This window comes from Diprion similis, chromosome 8, assembly GCF_021155765.1.
Source record: "Diprion similis isolate iyDipSimi1 chromosome 8, iyDipSimi1.1, whole genome shotgun sequence".
Classification (NCBI taxonomy): Eukaryota; Metazoa; Arthropoda; class Insecta; order Hymenoptera; family Diprionidae; genus Diprion; species Diprion similis.
The window spans coordinates 20,378,896-20,402,391 of NC_060112.1; the positions used below are offsets into that span (position 1 = coordinate 20,378,896).

At 35.7% G+C, this 23,496-nt stretch overlaps 1 protein-coding gene across 8 annotated transcripts; it reads left to right on the forward strand.

The window, feature by feature from the left end:
• Positions 1-993: 993 nt before the first annotated feature.
• On the forward strand, positions 994-22,728 carry LOC124408761 (tau-tubulin kinase homolog Asator). Of its 8 annotated transcripts, none has more exons than XM_046885930.1 (15): positions 994-1,126; positions 6,291-6,423; positions 8,015-8,162; positions 8,321-8,535; positions 9,348-9,617; positions 9,748-9,834; positions 10,869-11,141; positions 11,276-11,465; positions 12,002-12,351; positions 12,672-12,968; positions 15,590-15,913; positions 15,998-16,265; positions 16,581-17,063; positions 17,324-17,744; positions 18,972-22,728. In XM_046885930.1, the coding sequence occupies exons 1-15, from the start codon at positions 1,119-1,121 to the stop codon at positions 19,024-19,026; spliced, it is 3,522 nt and encodes a 1,173-aa protein (XP_046741886.1). In that variant the 5' UTR covers positions 994-1,118; the 3' UTR covers positions 19,027-22,728. The 8 variants fall into 8 exon arrangements, with proteins under 8 accessions (XP_046741886.1, XP_046741888.1, XP_046741889.1 ...); XM_046885932.1 differs by having other exon boundaries at positions 17,348-17,744; XM_046885933.1 differs by having other exon boundaries at positions 17,357-17,744.
• The last annotated feature ends 768 nt before the right edge of the window (positions 22,729-23,496 follow it).

The following is a 23,496-nucleotide window of genomic DNA, read 5'->3' on the forward strand; positions in this document are numbered from 1 at the left end:
GGGACCTGCATATATTTTACTACACGTTTTGGTAGTCATTATACCGCCGTATTCTGATCGTGCTTTCTGGTGTCCGATATTATTGCTGAAAATATGATTTTGTGTTTCGTACAGTCATGCCAGACACATGAGACTCTGCACGTGACATAAGCCCTCACAATCGCATCTTCAAACTGGTGTTAAACGAGCTCAGTACACTTATTAGATACGCCTTTCTGCGTGCCTGTGAGTGTGCGTGTATTAGTATTAGCTAGCTAGACTTTACGCCTGCATCTATTCAACTAATCGTCAGCTGGTTACAGCTGGTTATAACCGAGGTCAGTTATCCGTATGACAAATCCCCAGATTACGGGCGGACGTTGTAGCTGTATAGACAGAATCACTCCGATTGGCAATTGAATTCGCAACACGATTATCGGATGGGCCTAAAAATAGGAAGCCTGAAGTGAATCCCCCGATTTCTACATTCCTTCTTATCGAGTATAAGTCTTACTAAATTTGTAATCAAAGTCAAATCCTATAAGATATGGTGGATTTCTGTCATTCATTCTTGGTTCCATCCAACCAATGAAATCTAACATTCGTAACCGTGAATGAATACATTGCACACCAAAACATCAAACGAATCAGTAGATGAGGAGCAAAGTGTCCGCGATTGGGTCAGATTCCGGAAGACGGTCGAATTGAGCCCAACTTTGTTGAACAACAACCAGAAAGAACAATCATTTCGGCGCAGGGCGGTCAGTTTATTTTTGCGTCCGACAATCCAGGGCGCTTAATATAAGCCATAAGAGCCCAACTGCCATTGTAAACTGGCATTTTCGAGTCCCGGACGTGGATAGTTTCAGGGGGAGGGGGGCTTGCGAATCCGTTGTGTTGCATTGCGTGCGGCCTCTGAGGAACGTGAAGGTTCAGTTTTGGCTCGCACCAAGCCAAGATCAGCAACATCCGTCGCTGAACGTGAGGAGTGGATAAGTTGGCATCAGTGTGCTAAGGACCACAGCGGTGAACGACCATAGCCAGCTCTTGATGCTGGATTTTCAACCTCCATACTTACCTATAACTGATTTTGAATCTCTGTGGTGGTCAGACGACGCACGGAATATCGGACGCGAGATATGAAGTGGTACGTTCCCTTCGTAATGCAAAATAAAACTCACGTGCCGCATCTAATATTGATAATTGTTATAATATTGTCGTGTTGTGATAATATTCAACGCGCGTTACCGTGTGCAGTTGGTCCGCTTTTTGGACGATAATTATCATCACCTCATTTCAAGTATGACTAGTGCTGGAAACAAGTTGTTCTGATCGATATTTTAAGTTACCGAAAGTTTTTACGTTCAAAGCAGCGTATAAGCTGGCGTAAGGATGACGGAATTTCGTCAGTGAGACGAAGCGTTGCTCTTTTGCGATATTCGAATTTGGCGCCTAAGAGATCCATCCCTTGACTTCATCTATACAGCTAGTAGGATATTTACCCCGATTTTGTCATACTTGGTGTTCTATGTTTTTGTTTCTTCTTTCTAAATACTAATTTCGAAAATTCTTAAAGTGGATCGGTACTTTTATTGAAAAAGTTTTTTTTTTTTTTGTTTACACGCAGTGTGAACATGATAAAGAGTGGGAACTCTCCAACGTTTTTGTTTTGAGCTAGTTATGCTTGAAATTTGAAGAATAAGTTTTCGCATAAAGTTAGCTTCACGGAGGCATGCATGTAATGTTATAAACCACTCTTCGGGGGCTTACAACATTTCCGTTTTACGTGCTGCTACATTTGCAAGATTTATTAGGTTTCTTTTTTTATCTTGCAACTGTTACTGACGTCTAAGAAGCCCGACGCTTTCCTTGAAATCTATCCAAATCCAAGCTAAGCGTATTGCGACAATAAGCCACATTTGTTACGTGGGATACTAGTATATTCGGCTGGTATGCACAAAAAATTTAGCTTCGAACATGGCAGGTCAATTGTAGTACATTACTAGATAGTGGTTTATCAAGCCTTATTAGCGTGGCAATGTTTGAACAAACAGTGCAATTAATGTGAATGGAATGATTCATTACCAAGATCGTGAACATTTATTTGATCAATCCTCCCCAAGTACAAAAGAAAGGCATCCATTTTTAGATGTGTACCTGCACGTGTGCGGCAACCGACACGATTCGTTAAGTTAAGAGTTCGTTGCCAGTTATGTGCAAACGACAAACACATGATCTGTAGATATCGAAACCGATTTCAAAAGTACGTGGAAAATAAGATTCAATAAGATTCGTTCGTAGTAACGAGACTTCTGCTTAATTTTGAACTTACTAATTTCGACGAACTTATAACGATGAACATAATATTTGAGTGGATAAGTATATACATGTTGCGTTGAAGTCTGAGCACGGGCTCGATCACCTTACGTCAATACATTTGCGGAAAGTGTTTGATAATTTTTGAACGTTGGACAAGTTCAAGGTGAATTTAATGAATATTGAATCACTGATATCACGTTACCAACCTACCACGTGACGTCGTTCTTTGCATCTTATGTCACTCTTTTGACAATATCAGCGAAGAAGATATTCGTTGGAAATAAAATATAATATTCAACAAGAGAATATAAGATATCACAGAAGAGACGGAAGACAAGGAAAATAGGATAAGCGCCCGAATGTACAACGGTGTTTTCAAAAATAGCATGCACGTATCGCAGGTTGCTAACCCAACCGGCGTTTTTTAAACTCAACTTACAGCTCGCGCGCGAAGCAATTTCGACCGCTTTTTGTACTCAAATGAGTGAATCGTACGTTCGACATTCAGACACGAAAATACACTACTTTATACATGCGGGAGAAATGGCTTGAATTCACAAAAAAAACCACTCAATAACTTACGGCAAATAATGTTATACACGCAAAATTTTTCACCGGCAATTCAAAGTCGCAGAGTAGTTGTTGAAAATACCAAAAGTCAAAGCATATAATGTTTGAAATAAAGGTACTCGAGTAACATTCAACGTACCGCTTGAAAGTGTTACTATTTCTGTCAGCCTGCTGATAATCTGACTAATGATATATATATGTAGCTTTAAGAGTGGTCTTGGACTTCTCGCAAAGTAAGGAAACCTGGTTGTATAGATTTGCACTGTGCTCATTTTCCTCTCTTTTTTTTCTAATGTGTTCATAATTCAGGTCAAGGCAAAGTTTTTCATCGTTAGCTTATTCCCTACGTTTTTAACGTACGTTCACGTAATACCGTATATACATCGATTCCCACGGACACCTAAGAGAGCTTGGCCTTATCAACGCTCCCCATTAATTAATTTGTTATAATACTTTACGTTTTATACGAATGAATTTTGTGTCATTCAATCGATCATTTTACGTGCAAGCAAAATGCTGATTTTCATACTTTACCGGTTTTTTTTCATCCAGTAAGTTTCTTTGCTGTATAAATTTGAAACGTTAGTTTCCGCCTCGACTGCGATCTCAGAATTCCCTGTATATACCGGAATTCGATGAGTGATAGAGTATTTAAAAAGAATGTCGGCTTAGAGCTGGTTGCTGGGAATCATAAACAGGCCGACGTTCGGTTAAAAATAGTTGTTTCAAAAAAACGGAAAATAATTTGGTTGTGGGTGCGTCGTATAGTTATATAGAATAGTGTGTAATCATTTATTTGAACGTTACGTAAATCGGGAATAGCTGATTTCAAACACAAAAATTTAAATTACCTACACCATTCGCACTGATGAATTTTTCTTTTTTTCTTCTTTCGCTGTATTGAATTTCAAAGTATACGTACAAACCTATAAGTGAAACCATTATAGTATGATCTTCACAGAATTCCAATAACACAGCAACGAGCGCATCATTAACCTTCGATGCAAATTTATCCGTTAATAGCTGCAATAATAAAGACCATAAATATTGTAAATTTATTAGCTATTTGGGTCGTACTTGACCATGACTAGATCGGTCGACGTAACGCAAACGTATCCTAATAAATGCTAAAATTGATGTAAGCTGTGAAGTACTCAGATGACATAAGCACACGAAACTAGTAATTTGAATACCTAACGTCTCATCAATTAAATCTGAGGTTTATGTGATCAGATAGCCGCTTTGACATTGCGTATTGATCTCACTCGGGGTCGATTCCAGCAGCTTGTCTCGTAAAGAGACATTTTAACGTTTACCATACATTTTCAAGGCTGTTCTCACAAACAACTGATTAACCAGGGAAATGAAATGGAATTTAGACTCCGAGTGTTGACGTATAAAAGTGTAAATAATGTCTTAACAATTATACAAAGAATTTAGTAATCTCCTGGTTAGACTGTATATTTTTCACATTTTTTTTATTCTATATGAAGTTATGGAGCATCGTTGAGTCAGTCACGAGATTATTTTTGCGATCATTTATTGTGGATAGTTTATTTTCTATGTAAATTACATGTTGAATCGTGTGTACAGACTATGATCATTTACAATAGCGCATATCTATACAACGCGATTTCCATGCGACTGTAAATGTTGGCATTCTCTTCTTTCTTCAATATTTTCTTTTATACCTGAAGATAAAAGTACGATCTCTGATTTACAATATGTCATTAATAAATTGACGTAACATCTTTCCCCTCGAGACAACAGCTGAGGCTCGAATGACGTATCGGTGTACATGTATGTATAGATATAGATATAGGTATAGGTACCGTATTGCAGAAATAGTTTCGGTTTGACTGCCGAAAATTGTTGCCAGAACTATAACATCAGACGAGAATTGATGCTGGATTACATATATGTGTAACAATTCTACAAGCCTGCCGTACTTTGTTCGAATTCGTAAAAAGAAAATTCACGAATGCGTATCAGAATTAATCGAATTATTTAAGTAAGCATGCTGACGTGATTACCAAATTTCAATAATGATACAGACGAATATGCGATTTTATGATAAAATAAATGCGAAGCATACACAACCCACAGAAATATATTGGTATATCGTCTTGTGGATAAGTGTGTGTCGTATCTATTATATTGAATTAGTCGTACCGTGGGTACGAAGAATAAAGAAACAAGGGTACGCTCTAATAAGCCTGACATTTTTTCGTTATTAGCCGGAATACATTGGTAGGTATGTGTGAAATAGCTGGGATCTTCCCGTGGTTTGCCAAGAATCATAAAAATACGCGATATCGCGCGCGCAGAGACAAAGTCGAGTCAACGAACCTGGCACAAGCGCCGAAGTGTCGTGTTCTGCACCTACCCGAAGGCTTAACCAACCAACTGATTCCCCTTCTCCACGCGCAGCGCAAGACAGGATATTCAACCAATTGAAAACTTAGCTGAGCGGAAAGAACCAGTGGCGTGACAAATTCGCACACTCGAGTGCGCTCAAATGTCGCGCGGAGAGCAATTTCGAGGAAAGTTCGATATAACTCGAGAAGCGCCGTGGCATCGATCGCGGCACACCAGCACCATCCAACGGTGTTGAGCGCGACAAGCCGAAGGCGGAAAGAAAATGGCCGTAAAATCGACATTATACGGATTTCTTTGCGAAATTAGTGAGTATCTAGTGTATGTCGTATAAAAATTCGCTCCGTCGGAGAACGATAGTGCAGATTCGATTATTAAAAAGTGTGTATTCGACTCGCGGAGTTTGCTAACTGCGACAAAATGGCAAATATTCGATTCGACAACAAGATTGCGGAGATATAGCCGCTCGCCGTCAGCGCCTAGCAGACGACATTTTTCCCCTAGTAAAAATAAAATGTCATTATATTTGGATCGGTGTAGTACGCGTGGGGGGGTTCGACGGATATTTCTCAGGAACTTCTCGGAGACTGGGGATGTTGTTCCGCCTACTACTCCGAGGCGCTAAGTGTTACCGTTAATAAATAAGAAAAAGAAAAAAGAAAACCCTCGTCGACCCTAAATTCTGCATTAAATCCGTTTCGCGTGAAGCACCTTGTAGATTCGCATCGCTATCTTCGGTTATCTCCCTGTCTGCGGCTGCTGCTGTCGCCGGGCAAGGTAGCGGCGGGGGCGGAGGGGGGCTAAAGGCACCCCTTGTCCTGGCTGCACCCTTTGCCTGCACGCAATCATGGCTGCCTAGCGCGGGGCGCGTATTGACCAATTTTCCCGTATGACTTTTAAGTCGAAAACCTTGGTGTGTGGCTCGTAGGGCGTGTCTATTAACCCCGGTAGTAAATGTTTGACAACCCTTGATCGCTGATTTTTATTGATGGTATAAGTTATCCGGCTAGTTCTGATTTCCAGTAAGTTTAATACCTCTTTTACAGGCATCCAAATCACCCTGGAAAGCTGGTGTTGAGGCATGTAGGCGACGAGAGTACTGATCAGAACAACAACATCACCATGACTAGTGTCGATTTGTTGCAGCCCGGCCATGTGGTCAAAGAACGATGGAAAGTTGTGAGTAATCCATACTCTCACTACCTAGCTGTCAATTATCTCTAGTTATCCATCTCTCTTTTCTATTTTTACTACCTTATTGTTATTACTCTTATCGTCAATATTTATAACTACCTAATTACCTACCTAAGTTCCTGAACACTCATAATCTTTTTATCCTCTCTTTACTCTTCACCCGTTTTGATGCATTTTTACCACATAATAAATATCACATCCAGTATATTTCAGTCAGGACACAAGCATTACTGGGCATTATTTCTATGATGAATATGTCCATAAGTCTTTTTTCTCAATTTTATTTTAACATCTTCTCCCTAGTAGATTTCATTCTAGCAATATTGTGACAAAATTTTTACTGATGTTCTAACAAAGCGGTAGATAAGGGAGAAAACTAGCAGTGAAATTTTTCTACCTTCTTTTGAGATACGTGATAGACCATCCAAAACTTAGGAAGGGTCATTTGGACTCCTGCTATTCCCTTCAGTTATTGGTATTTCATTTTTTACTACCAAATGTATGAAATGTTGTTGATAAATTATGGCATAATGGATAACAGTGGGACAGTTTAGGTCATTTAGGTGGTTTCCTTATCTCAATTTACTTGTAAAGTGGCTTGTGAGTTTCTTTTTAATATAACGTTTGTTGAACTTCGCTCGATATCATTCATTGCATATCGTTCCAAGAAAGGTTGAACAAACTGTTTATGATTGTACGCAAAACTATTTCCCTTAATTGTTGCAACAGTCTAATAAGCTTCAGATTAATATTCATAATTCTTTTCGTTTTTCAACCATTCGTATTTAAAATTCGGATCTCAAATTTTCGTGGTCCAATACTAGCTTTGCACTTCTATATTTGATTCAAACAGAGTTGGAACTGCGATATAGAACTAAATTAAAGATACCAAGAATTATTTCGTACCAATTGCATAAATATTAGTGAGAAACTATAAAATGGTTGAGTTCAATTTTTGACTGACACAAAACATGTAAAATATTGTTGCAGACAATTTTTGTATGATTATTACCCATTTTTTTCAAATACGAATGTTGGTAAAACTTATTCTAGTACGAAAGTTAATTAGAAAACCATCTTTTTTTTTACACTGCAAACGTAAATAGTGGGAGCGTATAATTAGGCAATTTTCCAATTCTTCCACTAAAGAATCTTGACCTTGGATGACTGCCTGGCATGTATGTGGGTCAAATGTTCTCACAATTGATTTAAAATAATCTCTTTGTCATTTGAGTAGGTCTCTTATTATTACGCTTTAGATTTTGGCTTTGATTTTTGAATCTGATCACATGACATTATATCGTTTATTATTTTGCGTTCAATTCAATAAAATCAATATTACCTTATAGCTATTTGCATATTATTCTTTTTTGTTGAAGAAAATACCCACAGAAAACAAATAGATGTATCACAACCAGATGGTGTGGGTTACCTGATTATAAAATAGGCGTTTGTTGGAATGTGCATAGCACCATTTTTGGGAGGTTGTTTGATAGTGGGGACTCTTTAGCAGCTCGATAATTGAGTGAAAATAACATTCTCTTAAGCATTTATATATTTTCCATTTCCTAAACAGCTGAAGAAAATAGGTGGTGGTGGGTTTGGTGAAATCTACGAAGGTCTAGATTTGGTCACACAGGAACAAGTTGCTCTGAAAGTAGAATCTGCACGCCAGCCGAAGCAAGTTCTTAAAATGGAAGTGGCCGTTCTTAAAAAGTTGCAAGGTAACTTATGTGGCTGGGTGCAATTGTTCTATGTGCATATAGCATTCAATCACTAATTTGCATCATTTGTTGAAAGAAGTGTTTATGCACATCGGATGCTGATTATATACATTTCAAAGATTAATTGTTATATTTTTGTTGTTCTATTTCAATTACAGGTAGAGAACACGTTTGTAGATTCATAGGATGCGGCCGCAATGACAGATTTAATTATGTAGTGATGCAGTTGCAAGGAAGAAATCTAGCAGAACTACGAAGAGCGCAGCCCAAAGGTGCATTTTCACTTTCCACAACGTTGCGATTGGGCCTGCAGATATTGAAAGCCATTGAGAGCATTCATCAAGTGGGCTTCCTACACAGAGACATTAAACCAGTGAGTCACTGTTACTTAAACGAATAATTCTATGCTGTATGACTGTAGCTATTTCTCTCCAACTTAACCATTTGCTACTAACCCAGGAACAGCATATTTCGTGATACTTTTATACTGATACAAAATTTTGATAGTGACAAATTGGAATCAAAGATTCAAGTGTCACTTTTTTGATCTGACAGGCTGATACAAGTGACAAGCAAGAGGTGAAAAATTTTCACTCTGTACTTGAAGTCTGAGAATTTACATTTCTAATCTTCCATATAGGAAGTTACATTGTGCAACAATGAATATGTGACAATGACAAATGCGCCATGTTACATTAAACATTTAAAAGTATGATATAAGTAAGCAGAGAATTGCTGAGCATGATTGAATCAAGGACAATAAAGTTGTAGGAAGTAATGTGTTAATTTGGCTAGTACGCAATGGTGTTTTTAAGCATGAAGGTATCCTTGTCTCATTGCAAAATTTAGTTTACACAGGACTGTACTATATGCGATTCATTTTGAAATGTACATACGAACATTTCAACACTTGCCATTGGTCTGATGCCAAATCAATTGCCAAGCATATAGTAACCATTTCTCATCCTCAGATACATGAATGGTAGTACGGCAACATACATACTCAACAGGAAATTGGAACGAACAATGTTTTCTATATCCTAACTGTGATAAATAGGATTTAAAACTGTTCAAAATCGACTCAAAATTTTGCATGTTTTGGTCCATTTTTTTTTTTTTTCTTTTTTAAATCAATCCGTCGATCCTATCTAATTTCCATCATAAGATTTTCTGTTATGCTTACAGTCTAATTTTTCTATTGGTCGTCTTCCTTACACGTCGAGGCGCGTATATATGTTGGACTTTGGCTTGGCTCGACAATTCACTACCGGCACAGGAGAAGTTCGAGCTCCGCGTGTGGCAGCTGGATTCAGGGGAACTGTCAGATATGCGTCCGTCAATGCCCACAGGAACAAAGAGATGGGAAGGCATGATGATTTGTGGTCACTTTTCTACATGCTGGTTGAGTTTGTCAATGGACAACTACCATGGCGTAAAATAAAGGATAAAGAACAGGTATATCATTTTATGAAACAGCTTGCAGTGTTTGATACACTCACATATCCTACAGTTTGGTTAAGAAATGATAAAAGCCTCCAGTATATCCATATTACTAACTAAAATTTGGAAATCAATTTGATTTCAGGTCGGTCTTATGAAAGAAAAATACGACCATACTCTCCTTCTCAGGCACCTTCCTTCTGATCTCCGTGTTTTCTTGGAACACATCCAGGTATTGATTAATATTTATCATTACAATAGTAAATCTGCTATGGAAATAACAAAATCAATAGACGTGGATGACTGTATTTTTTCATCCAAGAATACGTGCTTCAACTGGCCAACACAACTTTGAAATAGTTTATTAAAAAACTAGAAACTCAATGTTCGTAGTTAAAGAGAATTGTTCTTTGTATTCCAATGAGTTTTGGTGATTTTAGAGGAGAATTTCTTACTTGCTTTTATTTCCACCAGGAAGATATCGTATTAGTTATTTAACGTATTTCCATGTATCAATTGACGTAAAATGCTCATTTATTGTGTAGTGAGATGGAAATTTTTATTTTACCAGTCGAATTAGCCCTGGCATATTTCCAAATATATTTAAAACAATTTTAGGTCACCAGGATATTTAAGAAATCAAGACAAAAACTTTCAAAGAAACAGTTACAAAGCAGAATATTAACAGAAAATAAGAAATTCTGACTATAATTTCCGCAAATGAGCATATGATCTTTATTGCGGAACATTGAGGGTGAAAATTGGATTGTCTAATGCATGAAAGTAAACATCGAACTGATTGTATTTATAATTTTTTTTTTTTTTTTTTTTCTCTCTTTTATAAAGATCAAATAATATTTTTCACCTACTGACTTTATTGATTTCGTTGACAACTTTTTTTTTCTCCACTGGTATTCATGAATGATAACATATGTAGGGGTGAGGAGGAATATTTGGTCTAAGTTCACATGGCCTACTTTATGAATGGGCCAAGATTCTTTTTAAATTCTTAGTTTCAAATGTCGGTTAAGTGGTCTAGAAAGTATTGCTTTTCTGTTTAAAAATAGTAGCATCCTATTTTGAACGATTGAATCGCTTCACTTTCTAGATATAAGTATGATTCTTATGCAGGTAAAAAATGTCATCACGAAATTCGAAAACTATCGACTGTTAAAAACATTATTTTGTAACAGTGAAAGATAGATATCAAACTTGAAAAATACAGAATTATTCTCAATCCTGTAATATCATAAAAACCGTTTGCAGAGTCTGGAATACGTCGATAAACCAAATTATTCAATGCTGGCTGGTTTGTTTGATCGCTGTATGAAACGTAGAGGCGTGAAAGAAAAAGATCCTTATGATTGGGAAAAACCTGGGATCGCAGAGCAAAACTTACCATCCACTAGATCTTTGCCTACTGCGAAAATCCCACCAGCACCTCCTACGGGTGCAACAACTAACCAGGCACCGACAATGCCAAACCTTGATACAAATAATCAAGAAAACATGGAACCAGATAATAGAAAGGAGCTGGACGTGAGTCTGATTACGAATTGAACTTTATTCATTCCGTAATTTCAGTTTAATTATCATACATGAAAGCATTCTATCTAAGAAATCTTTTATCAGCTGCATAATTATACAATGTTATTTTTTCTGTTTGTAAATAGGCTCAATTTGACTATGAAAGTGCGTATAGAAAAATACGGCAACGAGGAATTGAGGAATCAACAGTTTCATTAATTCCAGCCCTTAGCAATCTGGGTATTAGAGATAAAAATTGCAATGCTACAATACCAGTGACAGACAACACACATCAACAAGATGCTCAACAGGCAGCTGTTACGTCTCCAGTACAAGGTAACTGACATTCAACTTTAATTTGTGCCCAGTATTTACATTTATTTTTATAGGCAACGTCCTAAGTTGAATTTTGCAACTAAAAATTGACGGGGAGCATTAATTATCCTAACTCTCTAACACTTGATTTACTGAAACTCTAATCAATTGTTAAGTATCTTCTACTATAGCAGTAATGTGAAAAGTATCACAGACAGGTACAGATGATACTAATGCCTAGGTAACATGCCATTTCACGTATCTGATCAATACTTCCAAATAGTAATAAATTATTCCCACTGGCGGGTTGATGATTAAAATCAATTACATGACATTTACTACTTAATCGCCCTAAAGATTTATTTCACTGATTGGCTATAACTTTATTTGAAATATCAGCTGAATAAAACCATGTAGACTGTCTGAAATATCAAAACTCGCGGAAATGTTTCATTTGTATTCCATGTCTAAGAAGACTAACGAATAATCAGCATTCTCGATTGTTTACATTATTTTGTAATAGACATGATCTGTAAAAAAATATATTGACTTTAAAGGCTCAATATGGAAGAGGCGAGCCGTATCCATGGCTGTCGAAACACAAATACAAGCAACTCCTGCAGAAAAACAAGTGGACAATGAAGGAGATGCGTTAATGACATCTGCTCGTTCCGCTTCTGAAGTTCCTCGTCCCAAAAATGCTGCCAATACTTCCACCCCACTTCGAAAATCCGCTAGTGGTGCCACTTTTGCTTGCTTAAGAGTCCAAGTTCAAGAACTTGGAAATCAGGGTACTCCTGAAACAGCACCGGGAGATGCTACTACCCCTAGAATACAAACTGAAGTAGATGCATCGTACTGTTCGTATGACGGAACTCATGTTAAGCAAGTGGGAAACCAAAGTCCTGTAAGTGTGATATTGATCAAATTAAAAATAAAATAAGCCATTCCGCTAGAAAAAGTGAAACACATTGGAAAATCCATAGGTCGAAAGGACTGGTATTATTTTCACAAATAGCTCAGGAAAGCTCAGCTAATTTTGATCGAAATCGAATCAGTTCTAGAACTTGGAAAAAACCGCATTGATTGAGATCACAACAATCAAAATCTTTTGATTCGTTCTTCAGATATCGTCGGCCGAAAAATCGATCACACCAACACATCTAGTTGAAAAGAAGAATGAAACCAACCAAATTTTGTAATATTATGTGTGCTGGCTAATTTTAGGTGACTGAGCAAAGAGAACCTCTGCGAAGAGAGCCGAGAAGACGAACAGATGGTCGACAATCAAATAGAGGGGGTCGTGCAGCAGCACGCGATTGTTCAATAACACAATTTGCGCAAATAGACGACGACAATGTTTCAGCGCTGCAGCAAGTAACTAGAGGTGGTGGTGGATTGACGCTGGCATCACAGTGGAAGTCACAGTTTGATGATTCGGAGGAAACTGACAATGAATGGAAAGGAGAAAATTTACAAAGTCCTGAGCACAAGGGCACTAATCCACCCTCTCTAATTCCACAGGTATTCATTTGTCTTATATATTTAGTTTCTTACTCCTAGGGTCAGACGCGAGTAGAATCCAAGTAAGCATGGTTTTTTGAATTTTGCTTTTGTTCTCAGGAATTTTAACTCGAGAATTCCTATGTGAAATGTTTCGCAACAACGTTTAGTATTTAATCCACAGAATTACCACATTCCATGCCTGTCGTAACACATCCGTTTTGCTGGTCGATAAACAATTAGATTTTATTATAACTAAGAAACCTGTTATCGTAGTAATAATTAACTAATTCATGACCACTCTATAAGCTTTCTTCTTTTTTACCAATGTTCTGTGATGATTAAAAATAAACCAAAGTTTCATTGACATTTTCATATGATTTAGTATTTGGTAAATAAAAGTTTTATCATGAAAATCCTCATCTTCGAAGCCTCTGAACTTATGACATGGTATTAAGTTTATCATCATTTGCTACATCGTTGTGAAACAATAACCTTTATCTAACATTTCATTTTAAATTTCATTAAAACATTGTTACGAAATATGATTATTGACCTTTGTCGATATTTGATATTCTAGCCACGTCTGGCCTGTATCGACACCCTCACTTGCCACCTAGCATCTGCTGATGTTCTGCCAACCCACGCCCTGACCACCAACGCTTAAGCCTTAGATATTCGCATTGCCTTCAGCTTTTCGTACTTCATGTTTGATTCCAACATACTTAGCCATTCATTTAGTTTTAACGACAACATGGCTTTGACAGAATATATTCTGAATCATAACAGCATCACCAGCTGACCGAATCTATTATGAATTGGGCAGGCAAGGCCAAAATGGTTTGTCCAAAAATTTGTAACCTAACGAAACTGGAATATGTTGTTTTCTGCGGTAAAATAATCGACACGTATTTTCTTGTTTAGCTGAAAAAAAAAATTTCTACGAAATTATGGCCTTCGAATATTTACGCTGATGCTACAGATGTTCTAATACAACAAACTAATTTTTTCTTTAAAGCGTTATATCTTTGAAACGAATTAACCTAATTGCGTCGCTTTTGCGAAAATTTAAAAAAATTAAGTTTCTCAAAACTTCATTTTTGCGCTAGACCCTTTGGTAGTCTGACTGAATAGAAATGTGGTCTAAAAAAAAAAATGGATTTTTGTGAAAAACAGTTTCTTCAAATTTTCAAAAAAGGGATGCAATGTTTCTTTCGAAAATCTTCCAGCTTTTTTAGGGCTTTGAATGAATGCTAAAAACTTCATAAAATAAGACCAGAAAGTTGCAATTCTGTTCATTTGTTCTGCAGATAAATTCGTTCATTTTACTAGACATCTGTAGCAGAAGTGTAAATATTCGAACGGCCATAGGTTCAGGAAAAATTTTTTTCAGCCTAAAAAGAAAATATGTGTCTCTTTTTTTATTTCAGGAAACAATATATTCCAGTTTCAAACAATTCTGTAACATCACGCTTTCCGGGTTGCCCGAACTGACATGGATTCGGTCGGCTACAGTCTGTCGTAGTACGATTGCAGCGAATTTAGATATTTTTGGCATCATGTTATGGATATTTGGTGGCTTTCTCCTTGCTTCAGAAATATACCGCTTTTTATATTCTCGTAGTTTCATTTTGGATTAGAAGCTGTTTCATTGCGATAGCTTAATTCAACAACCATTTCTCCTGATTTAAATTATTTTTAATGTCTAAACCAAGAACTGATATACGCGCTTTAAAATTGTCTAGTTGATTATTACCTTTTTATGTGATGTACATAGCCACTTTAGTATTAATTTGTTTAGGTATTCATAATAATAATCTTAATATATTTACGTGATAAAATACGACCATAGTAGGCTGTCATTGTTACAATTCACAATATTTAAAAAATTAACTCATTTTCTAGGGGCTATGGCCTATTGTAGAGTTCAACTGGTAGTTATAAAATATGTTTATTTATCCAGTAGGCAAGTTCCACGGGTATTGGAATCCTGCGTTTTAAAATATTTTCATATCGAATCAGTTTTAATTATTCGTCATACTAGGTGGGCTATAATATTCAAAATATTCTAGTAGCTTCATAATGGAAAATTGAATGAACTTTAAATATTCTGACATGTTACTATATATGAACAGAAAACAGTAAAAAGTGCAATACTCAGTGATAATTCGACTTCTACATAATGCAATTGAATAAATGATGTATTTGAAAGTGGATTAGCACTCTTCTAATGATTTTGAAAACCAGTAAATTAACTAACTTGATAATTATAGCTTATCTGCCTTTAACTTTTATCAGGAACATTTTCAAAGTGACACCTTAAATTTAGATGATCAATTATGGAACACAGGCATTAATATTAGTAATGAGAAAAAACAAACTGAAGTTAGATTAAGGGTGATTGAGGATTTCTATTAGTGTATAATTTAAAGAAAAATAAACCAAATTGGTATACAATTGAGAACAGTCCCCGTGTCTAGCCGTCTTACAAATATTTCGATTTGTATCTGCAAAAATGCCTGTGAAGCACTTTGGAGAATTAGTTTCTCACTGAACATATCAGCACATTTCAGATCAAGTCAAAAATTCAAGCTTTGCAATATCTGTCCCCTGAAACAAAAATCAAATGACAAACTGATTTGTTGAGTAAGACGAAAAATATGCAGTCCACAGCTGTTAGCGAAGTCGTAGCTACTACTACAGTGACACGGGGTTCCCAGGACATAAAAGTCCAAAGTACACCAGCAGCATCTGTCACACCAGCAACGACTCAACAGCAGATTGCACTCACAGGACAAGCAGCTTTATCTAGAATCAGTGAAGATTCACCACGGCCTCCAGCACCTCACAGATGTCTAAACATTGCCGGGATAGAGAAATATCCAGAACTCCAAGGAGCATTGCCTCGTGCTTGGAGTATGCCGGTGATGGCATGTAATATCCGTTATGACTTAGAAGCACCATTGGTATGTGAAGGAGAAATATTTCATTTTTATGAATTGTTTGTGTATATCTATTTGGCCGATCTTCAGCCTACATTTTTATATCAGGTACAACAAGCGGCATTCGATGATCTATTGTACGAGGTTGATGTGATGAGGAATATTGCAGCGCGGCGCGATGATCCAAAAGAAATTTTACCAGTTCGAAGAGCTAGCGTACCAGCAGTTACGTTTTCACCACCAAATACAGTGCCAACCACGCCAGGCGCTGATGACGAAGAACAAGCAGTGGCTGGAAGACTTGAAATCAGAGTTGTAGATGCAACAGGAGGGGCCACAATCGTGCAAACAAGAGCTGATAAGGAACCCTTACAAAGTCAGTGAATCACCCTTTATTATAAAAATATATATACGATAACAAATATTTGAATCTTTATTCAAATTTGCTTTTGAATTTTGAATGGGGCTGCATCGAATGAAAAACATTATCATCAAGTGATGTCTACGTGGTTTATGGGTCAAAAACATCAACGTGATAAAATTTTTGAAATTAGTGAATTACTTTAGTTTACCTGGAAAAAAAACCAACTCTGAAATTTACATCTCGTAGAATTATCTTTTGTGTGAAAAAAATGTGCTATCTGTCAAGCATGCGGGCATTTATTGAAAAAATTTATTCTTGCTGAAACAGAAAAATTAACAAATGGCACAGCCGGCAGTCCAGCCAGTCCAAATCCAGGACCTGAAGATCCATCTATATATTTTGATGCAGCAGAAAATCACGCAGCTGTGAATAATATTTCGAATGGAGGTGTTTCTGCAGCTACCACATCAAATACCTTACCCAATGCTGTTTCGATTCGCGAACTCAAAGAAATTAAGGAGAATGAAATAGAAAAAGAAAAAGAGATAGAGACAGAAAAAGATAAGGATGTTGAGAAAGAGAAGGAAAAGAAGAGAGCGAAAGAAAGGGAAAAGGCAAAAGAAAAAGAAATGCCAAGTAGACCACATAGTACACATAGTAAGATTCCAGTGCCGGTGAAAAGTCCACGATGTTCGTTATCTGAACCAACACCTGAGTCAAATAATACAGCAAATACTACGAAATCTGGAACTGGGAGTGATATGGAAAAACCATCTCCTCTGGGAAATCAATATAAAGAGAAAGATAGTGGTGAGTTGAATTACTTTGAAGTCATTTCATCACACCACTCATTCTAATTTGACCAATTAATATCATATGTTACTTTGAAAGTTTTGTTTGTCATTTAATCATCCTCTTGAAGCCCTTATAAAACATTGGCGATAAAAGAACGAACATAAGAAGCACACAGAGGTTGACATTACTGCGAATTTATCATTTTCCTTTTTTGCTGCAAAGAATTTTCGTCGTTTAGTTAGCTTCTTGGCTTTATTAACGATAGCACCTTTTAGCAAACAAAGGTAAACCTTTGACAGTACCTGCAGAAGCTCCGGCACTCCGTCGATGTGTAACGTTGCCTGACGCTCGGCCAACCCAGCCACTCTTGACTTCTGCAAGTTCAACTGATGAAGAAAACCTGACTGGTTGTACACCTGCGCTTCGTCGTCGAAGACTGAGTGAAAAATATGTCACTGATGCTAGTCAACTCAATCTGCACTTCCAAAGACCTCAACATAGACCCAGACCAATCTCTGAAATATTACCATACATGCAACTATATGCTAGGGGTGTGCCATCGTATTTACTAGGGGAGGGTGGAAAGCGAAGTGAAGAAAGCAGTGATAATGAATCCGACCATAGTGGACCTCCAAATGCTCAACCACCGCCACCACCCACCTCAGTGCCTCCTCACGGGGCTGAAAATAATGCTAGGTATGAAGTCAATCAAATAACTATCTAACTTCTTACATCATTTTACTGTGCATCACCTGTCTGCATACACAAATGTCTTGAATTAAAAAACTGGTCGAGGTGACTGTTAGTTGGTGGGTTTTTCAAATCTTCTTCTACAGTATCTTTTTTATACTCCAACCAATGAGAAAACAAACACAACACGATTAAAAGTTTTGATCCTCTCCCATTTTGGTTACATATGGTAAGGTGGAGGAAGAAAGGAGCTTTACCCTAAAAGTTCGAGATACTGGTTAGCTTATATGCAGAGTAAGTTCATTAACTCGTTAGACGAAGTAAAATTATATCAGAAATCCAGTATAGGTATTTTCATTTATGAGATTGGGCTCTCAACTATCTGTATTTTGTATTGCATTTTTCTCACTGGTGTTCAGTTTTGCAGTGTGTGCACCTGGTTGAAGATGAATGAATGCCTAAATTCTCTACTCGTAACTAGAATCGGGATAGTAATATACAATTGAGATAGTTGTAAGTTAATTTTTTCTATTTGCTTAGATTGTTCTAACACTATTTCACTAAATATTGTGTAAATTCTACTATGTTACTCTTTAAAACTCCTGTAATGTAAAACTGTATTAAAATACTGTAACTCTTAGGAGCTCGTACACAAAATGATGTCTTGCTTATGAATATGGATGATGCAGTATAGGCTGATTGGTAATGATTTTATAGATATTCAAGTTGCAAATGCTGCCCAACTAAAAGCTTGTTTCTGCCATTGATTTCTCCTAATCACTATCGAAGATATTTGCTTTTGATTTGTTAACTATATGTTTACTTTCAAAATGACAATATTATAGTAATTGAAACATTTTACATCATTCCTGATATGAAGAAGTCATCTTGTGTATCAACTACCTGTTTGTCAATTCTTTACCTCAGTATTTCCCTGTTTCCTGAACATTACAGACAATTCCGTGTAAACAAATTTTCAAGCTTGGATATTTTTTAACAAATTATAATATATGTTCATGTATCTCATAATACTTTATAATGGTTTATTTGCCCCGTCTTGTAAGCACAGTCATGACGTGGATTTGATTTTACACGAAAAATTGTGAAAAATAATTTTTTTCAGCTGAGAAATGAAAATTGTGTAATAGTTATTATGGTTTGCATATTGACAAATTTGACAATTCAACATTATTACTTTGGTAATAAAAAAATCTTCGATTTCGTATGTTTCAGGTGTCGTAGGTACAGGCCAGTACCAGATACGACGGTAGTCAGCAGAAAGTCGTGAGGATCAATTGATTAAACGCGGAATTCCTCATGTACATCAAGAATGGCAATGTTGTACCCATGGTCAACCAGGAATGTGATACCTTATTAGATTAAAAACAAAGCCTAAATATTTTCTAGCAGTTGACATTAGACCAGTCTCAAGGCTCCGAGGAATATCGACGAAATGCAAATCGCAACGTAACGTTATGTTGCATTGATTTGCAAATATGACAATGTGTGTCATAATCTTGAGGTATATATCTTATCTTATTTCAGTCCCATTCGGAGACAACAAACGCCGTTAGTATTGTTTCAGGAAGGTAAAAAGTTATCTTTCAAATTTTTATTGAGAAAAATACGGAAGAATTTGAGTGTTTCGAATACAACTGTAAGTGAACTTCTCTTCAGTGTATAAATAGCGAAAAATGGAAACTAAGTTTATTGCATAATCGAATCACAGTAAATCTGAGTCACACTCAGCTAGTAAATGTCTTTGTGGATGAAATCGGTGAAATTTGCAGTATAGTGGCATCAGAGTATGAAAAGTGATTTGCTTTACGTGCAATTCTCCTAATTGGGAATGTGTATATATGATATTTAGTGGCAACTGACCTCCAGTACCACGTGGCAGCTATTTTTGAATTTATTTACGTTTATACGTCCACTGCATAAAATACATGATATTCGAGGGGGAGAAAAAGAAACTGATGTAATGGAAACACAAGTGGTATCTACTGTGAATTTTATTTCATATTTTTACAATCTTTACAGTTTATTTAACTGTACAGATGTATATTACTTTTACATTTTTTAGATTTCATTAATTTATGAACGCATTATAATTCTTTCATCAACTTCAGTGAATATTTATATGAGAGGTATGCTTCATTTCAAATAGTGTACTATCACGCATTCTATTTAGACGTGAATTAAAAAGATTCGTTTCTTGTGGAACTCATTATTACCACTCGATGTAGCTAGCAATTGGTCGAGTAAATATTTGAATAATCGGAGTATTTAGATCAATGCACATTGTACATATTTCCACTGTATGGAAACGATTAATACACTGAATAAGAGTCCACTGTCTGAGAGGGTGTGACAGACAGTGTTACATGGAGAAACAGATAATATATATTTTTCTTCATGTCGCGTACTTGATCCAAGATATGATGTGGCCTGTCTACGAATAACCGAAGAGTATAAAAATTCAAAGAGTGATAGGAATCTTAGGAAAAAAAGACAAAAAACCACCAAAAAAATTAATTAAAAAAGAATTGATAGATAGTAATACTACTATACGATAAAAGTTAAACTGCTCGTACCTTTGTTACGGGTGCACTTATTCAAACAATTTCCTTTATTACGGATGTCAATGAAACCAATAGCAGATAGTTCTGAAATGTAATAATTCGAGAGACCATTGAATCATAGGGTAAAGCTCTAAGACATGAGTTAGTTTTGAAATAAAAAATTATCAGCTAGTGGACACACACACGGTAGCTAGTTCTATAATTGAATCTGGTATCTGTCACACTCGGCTTTATACTCTTAGCGCCCCCTCCGACTCCTCGCAAGCATAAGAAATATAGCGGAAAATGTTGTAGTGAATAATTTTAGAATATTTATCGGACTTGGACGAGTGTGCTAGTCTTGGAAAAACCCACCGTTAAAAGTTATTGAAATTAAACGGTTATTAAATAGTGTAAAGTTTGGATCAAAACTTGTGACGCAAGCAAAACCGTACATGTTTGTTCATACAGTGAGCTGTGAGCTAGAGATCTGAATCCGTGCATTTTGTGTTTGAGAAATGGTGTACTAATTGTACTGTACATAATTTTTAGGACTACAAAATTTTCTATCAGTCAAATAGATGTTTCCCGGTTGAACGAGCATAGACGAAAATTAACTATAGTATTAAATACATCAATTTAGCTTCAAGTGATATTGCATAAATTGTCACAAAAGTGTGGAAAGATATTTTTCCTGACTTATAAAGTAGAGGAACTGATTGAAATGTCCATAAACCTTCCTGATCTCGCTTTCTCAAACAAAAAATTACCCATTTTGTGCTTGTTGCAGCAAAGATTCGTGTAAATGTATAAACTGTAAGATTCAAAGTGTACGAAGTATTACTTTCATGTAGTGAAAAAACAATTTACGATTACCTATATCAAGCAATCAAATTTATTTTGATAATCGAAGAAATTCAATGTCAAAAAAAAAAAAAAAGATTATTAAAAACTAGTCATTTTAATAAAATTGATTGTGTACCAAGTTACACAGTTAAAATTAAAGTTTTACAGACAACGATTTGTCCCATATTATATACATCATAATAATAATCATAATAATAATATTATATAAGGTGGACAAAAAGAAACATATTTTGATTCAAATATTGAAATAATACCATTCTAAAAGTTAGAGCAGCAGATGAAAAAGTGAAGTTCCGTATAACAAGAACTTTAAATGAAATTTATTATTTTCCTATGATACATTATAATGTTTTTGTTATATGTCATTTCTTTTCTTCGAATCTCTCACTTATCTTGAGTTAACAGATACTTATTTTTTATGCAAATCCCCTGAGCTATTGGAATAATGTACATTTTTTTGCTCTACTTATTGATGATTATAACCAAATAAGTATGTTAAGCCATTATAATACAGTTCGTAATGCTACTAACATATCCCTACAAAAACCAGATACTCCACAAATATAAATCTTCTATAGCAACGCGTTATTTCTGCGCTAATCTAATTCATAAGAAACTATTTATTATTTACGTAAAAGATTATGGTAGAAATAAAAAAAAATAAAAGTAAATAAAGTCATGACTATGTTATAATAATTTTGGTATGAATCGGTGATTCGCAGGTCTGCAAAGGTGACAAGGGATTACTGAAAATCTAAACTTGTGCAATATTGAACAATATGTGTTGCTTGAAATACTATTCAAGTAAAAAATTTAGATGAAATAAAAATTACTACTTGAAAAAAAAGTAGTATAATGCTATTGTGTATTTACACTGTAGCTATTAATTTTCATGCATAATATATGAGACAGAAGCGTTTTCTTATAATTTCTACAATAAATAACAGTTTTAAAGCTGGTTCAAGATATCGGAAATTAGAAAATATTTCTGTTATACAAGCTGTAATATTTCTAATAATATATATTGTAATTTAAATAGGTATTATGCGCGTCATGTGATATAATGATCTCTCGATCGATACTTTTTGTATGTAATACCACATTCATCATCAATGGCATCGCCTTTGAAATCAGAATACAAACTCAGCTGCTCTTACCCAAAGTTTTCACGTCTTCAAAGCAATAGAAGGATTTAATTAATTGGTTCGTTCTGTCAACTTTACAGATTGCCCAAACTGCTCCATCATTTATATAGGTTCCTGTACATAACGATATATTATAATGAATACCATATGATGAATAATAATTTATTATTATTATTATTATAGTTATTCATTATCATCTAAGATCTTAACCGATGAATAATTGTACTACAATATTGTATTCTTTCTCTGCTTCGTGCTCTCTATAGATAGCCACACAAAAACTCTAATTCCGACATGTGTATGTAATCATGTTTGATTACTTGTGTACCCAGCAATCTTGAACAAAGGTACTATTAATTATCATTAATGAAATATTGTAATGAAAAATTGAAATGATAAATAGATATTATCTATCGATAATTGTTAATTTGTTATTATTATTTTTATTATATTGTCAAACCGAAAAATGCAGGCAGATTGGCATCGCGAAACACATGCTGATGTCTTGTAATTAACGTTGATGGAAAAATCTTCGGTTAACATAATGAGCTACTTCAATAAAATCCAAAATGATGAAATTAATTTGAAAGGCACAGAAACGAACTGTCCAAGTATGTACTACTTCAATTTGCCATTTATGGTATCACGCTTCTTCAACTCATGTGAATTATTTTCCTACTCACACATTTGAATACAGCCAAATTTTGAAGATCAAACCTGAAAAAGTTCTGTGGAATAATGAATAATTCTCAATGCAATGTTGTAAGGAAAACTTTGAAGAATTATTTGAACTTAAGGTATCAGAAGAAATTTCAATAAAAGGTTTTATTATTTATTTCGGTTACATACCTTTTTTCTACTATTTTTCATTCCATCTCCGATCCTCGGCACATAATATTACACATGAAAAATGACCTGAAGTTATAATGTCAATTTTTTAATAAACAACAATTGCTGATATGATGTCAAAGTGAAAGGCACTGTGAAGATTTTCAAAATTGTGACGTCAAAAAAGGGACTTAATTACAGTACTAAGACCGCTGAATCACGACTAGTTGATGGGTGCTGAAAGCGATAAAAATCACGTTTACCTAAAGGTCGTTTGTAAAAGCGCGCACAATTTCACGCGCCCCACGCATTGTGATTGGGAGAGATGCATCAGCTGTTGTGCTGTGATAAATGGAT

Bases quoted from the DNA above. Each gene is read 5' to 3' on its own strand.
- LOC124408761 (XM_046885930.1), top strand. The intron at 12,969-15,589 runs GTATTCATTTGT...CAAACTGATTTG, and splicing joins CACCCTCTCTAATTCCACAG to TTGAGTAAGACGAAAAATAT. The intron at 17,745-18,971 runs GTATGAAGTCAA...CGTATGTTTCAG, and splicing joins GGGGCTGAAAATAATGCTAG to GTGTCGTAGGTACAGGCCAG.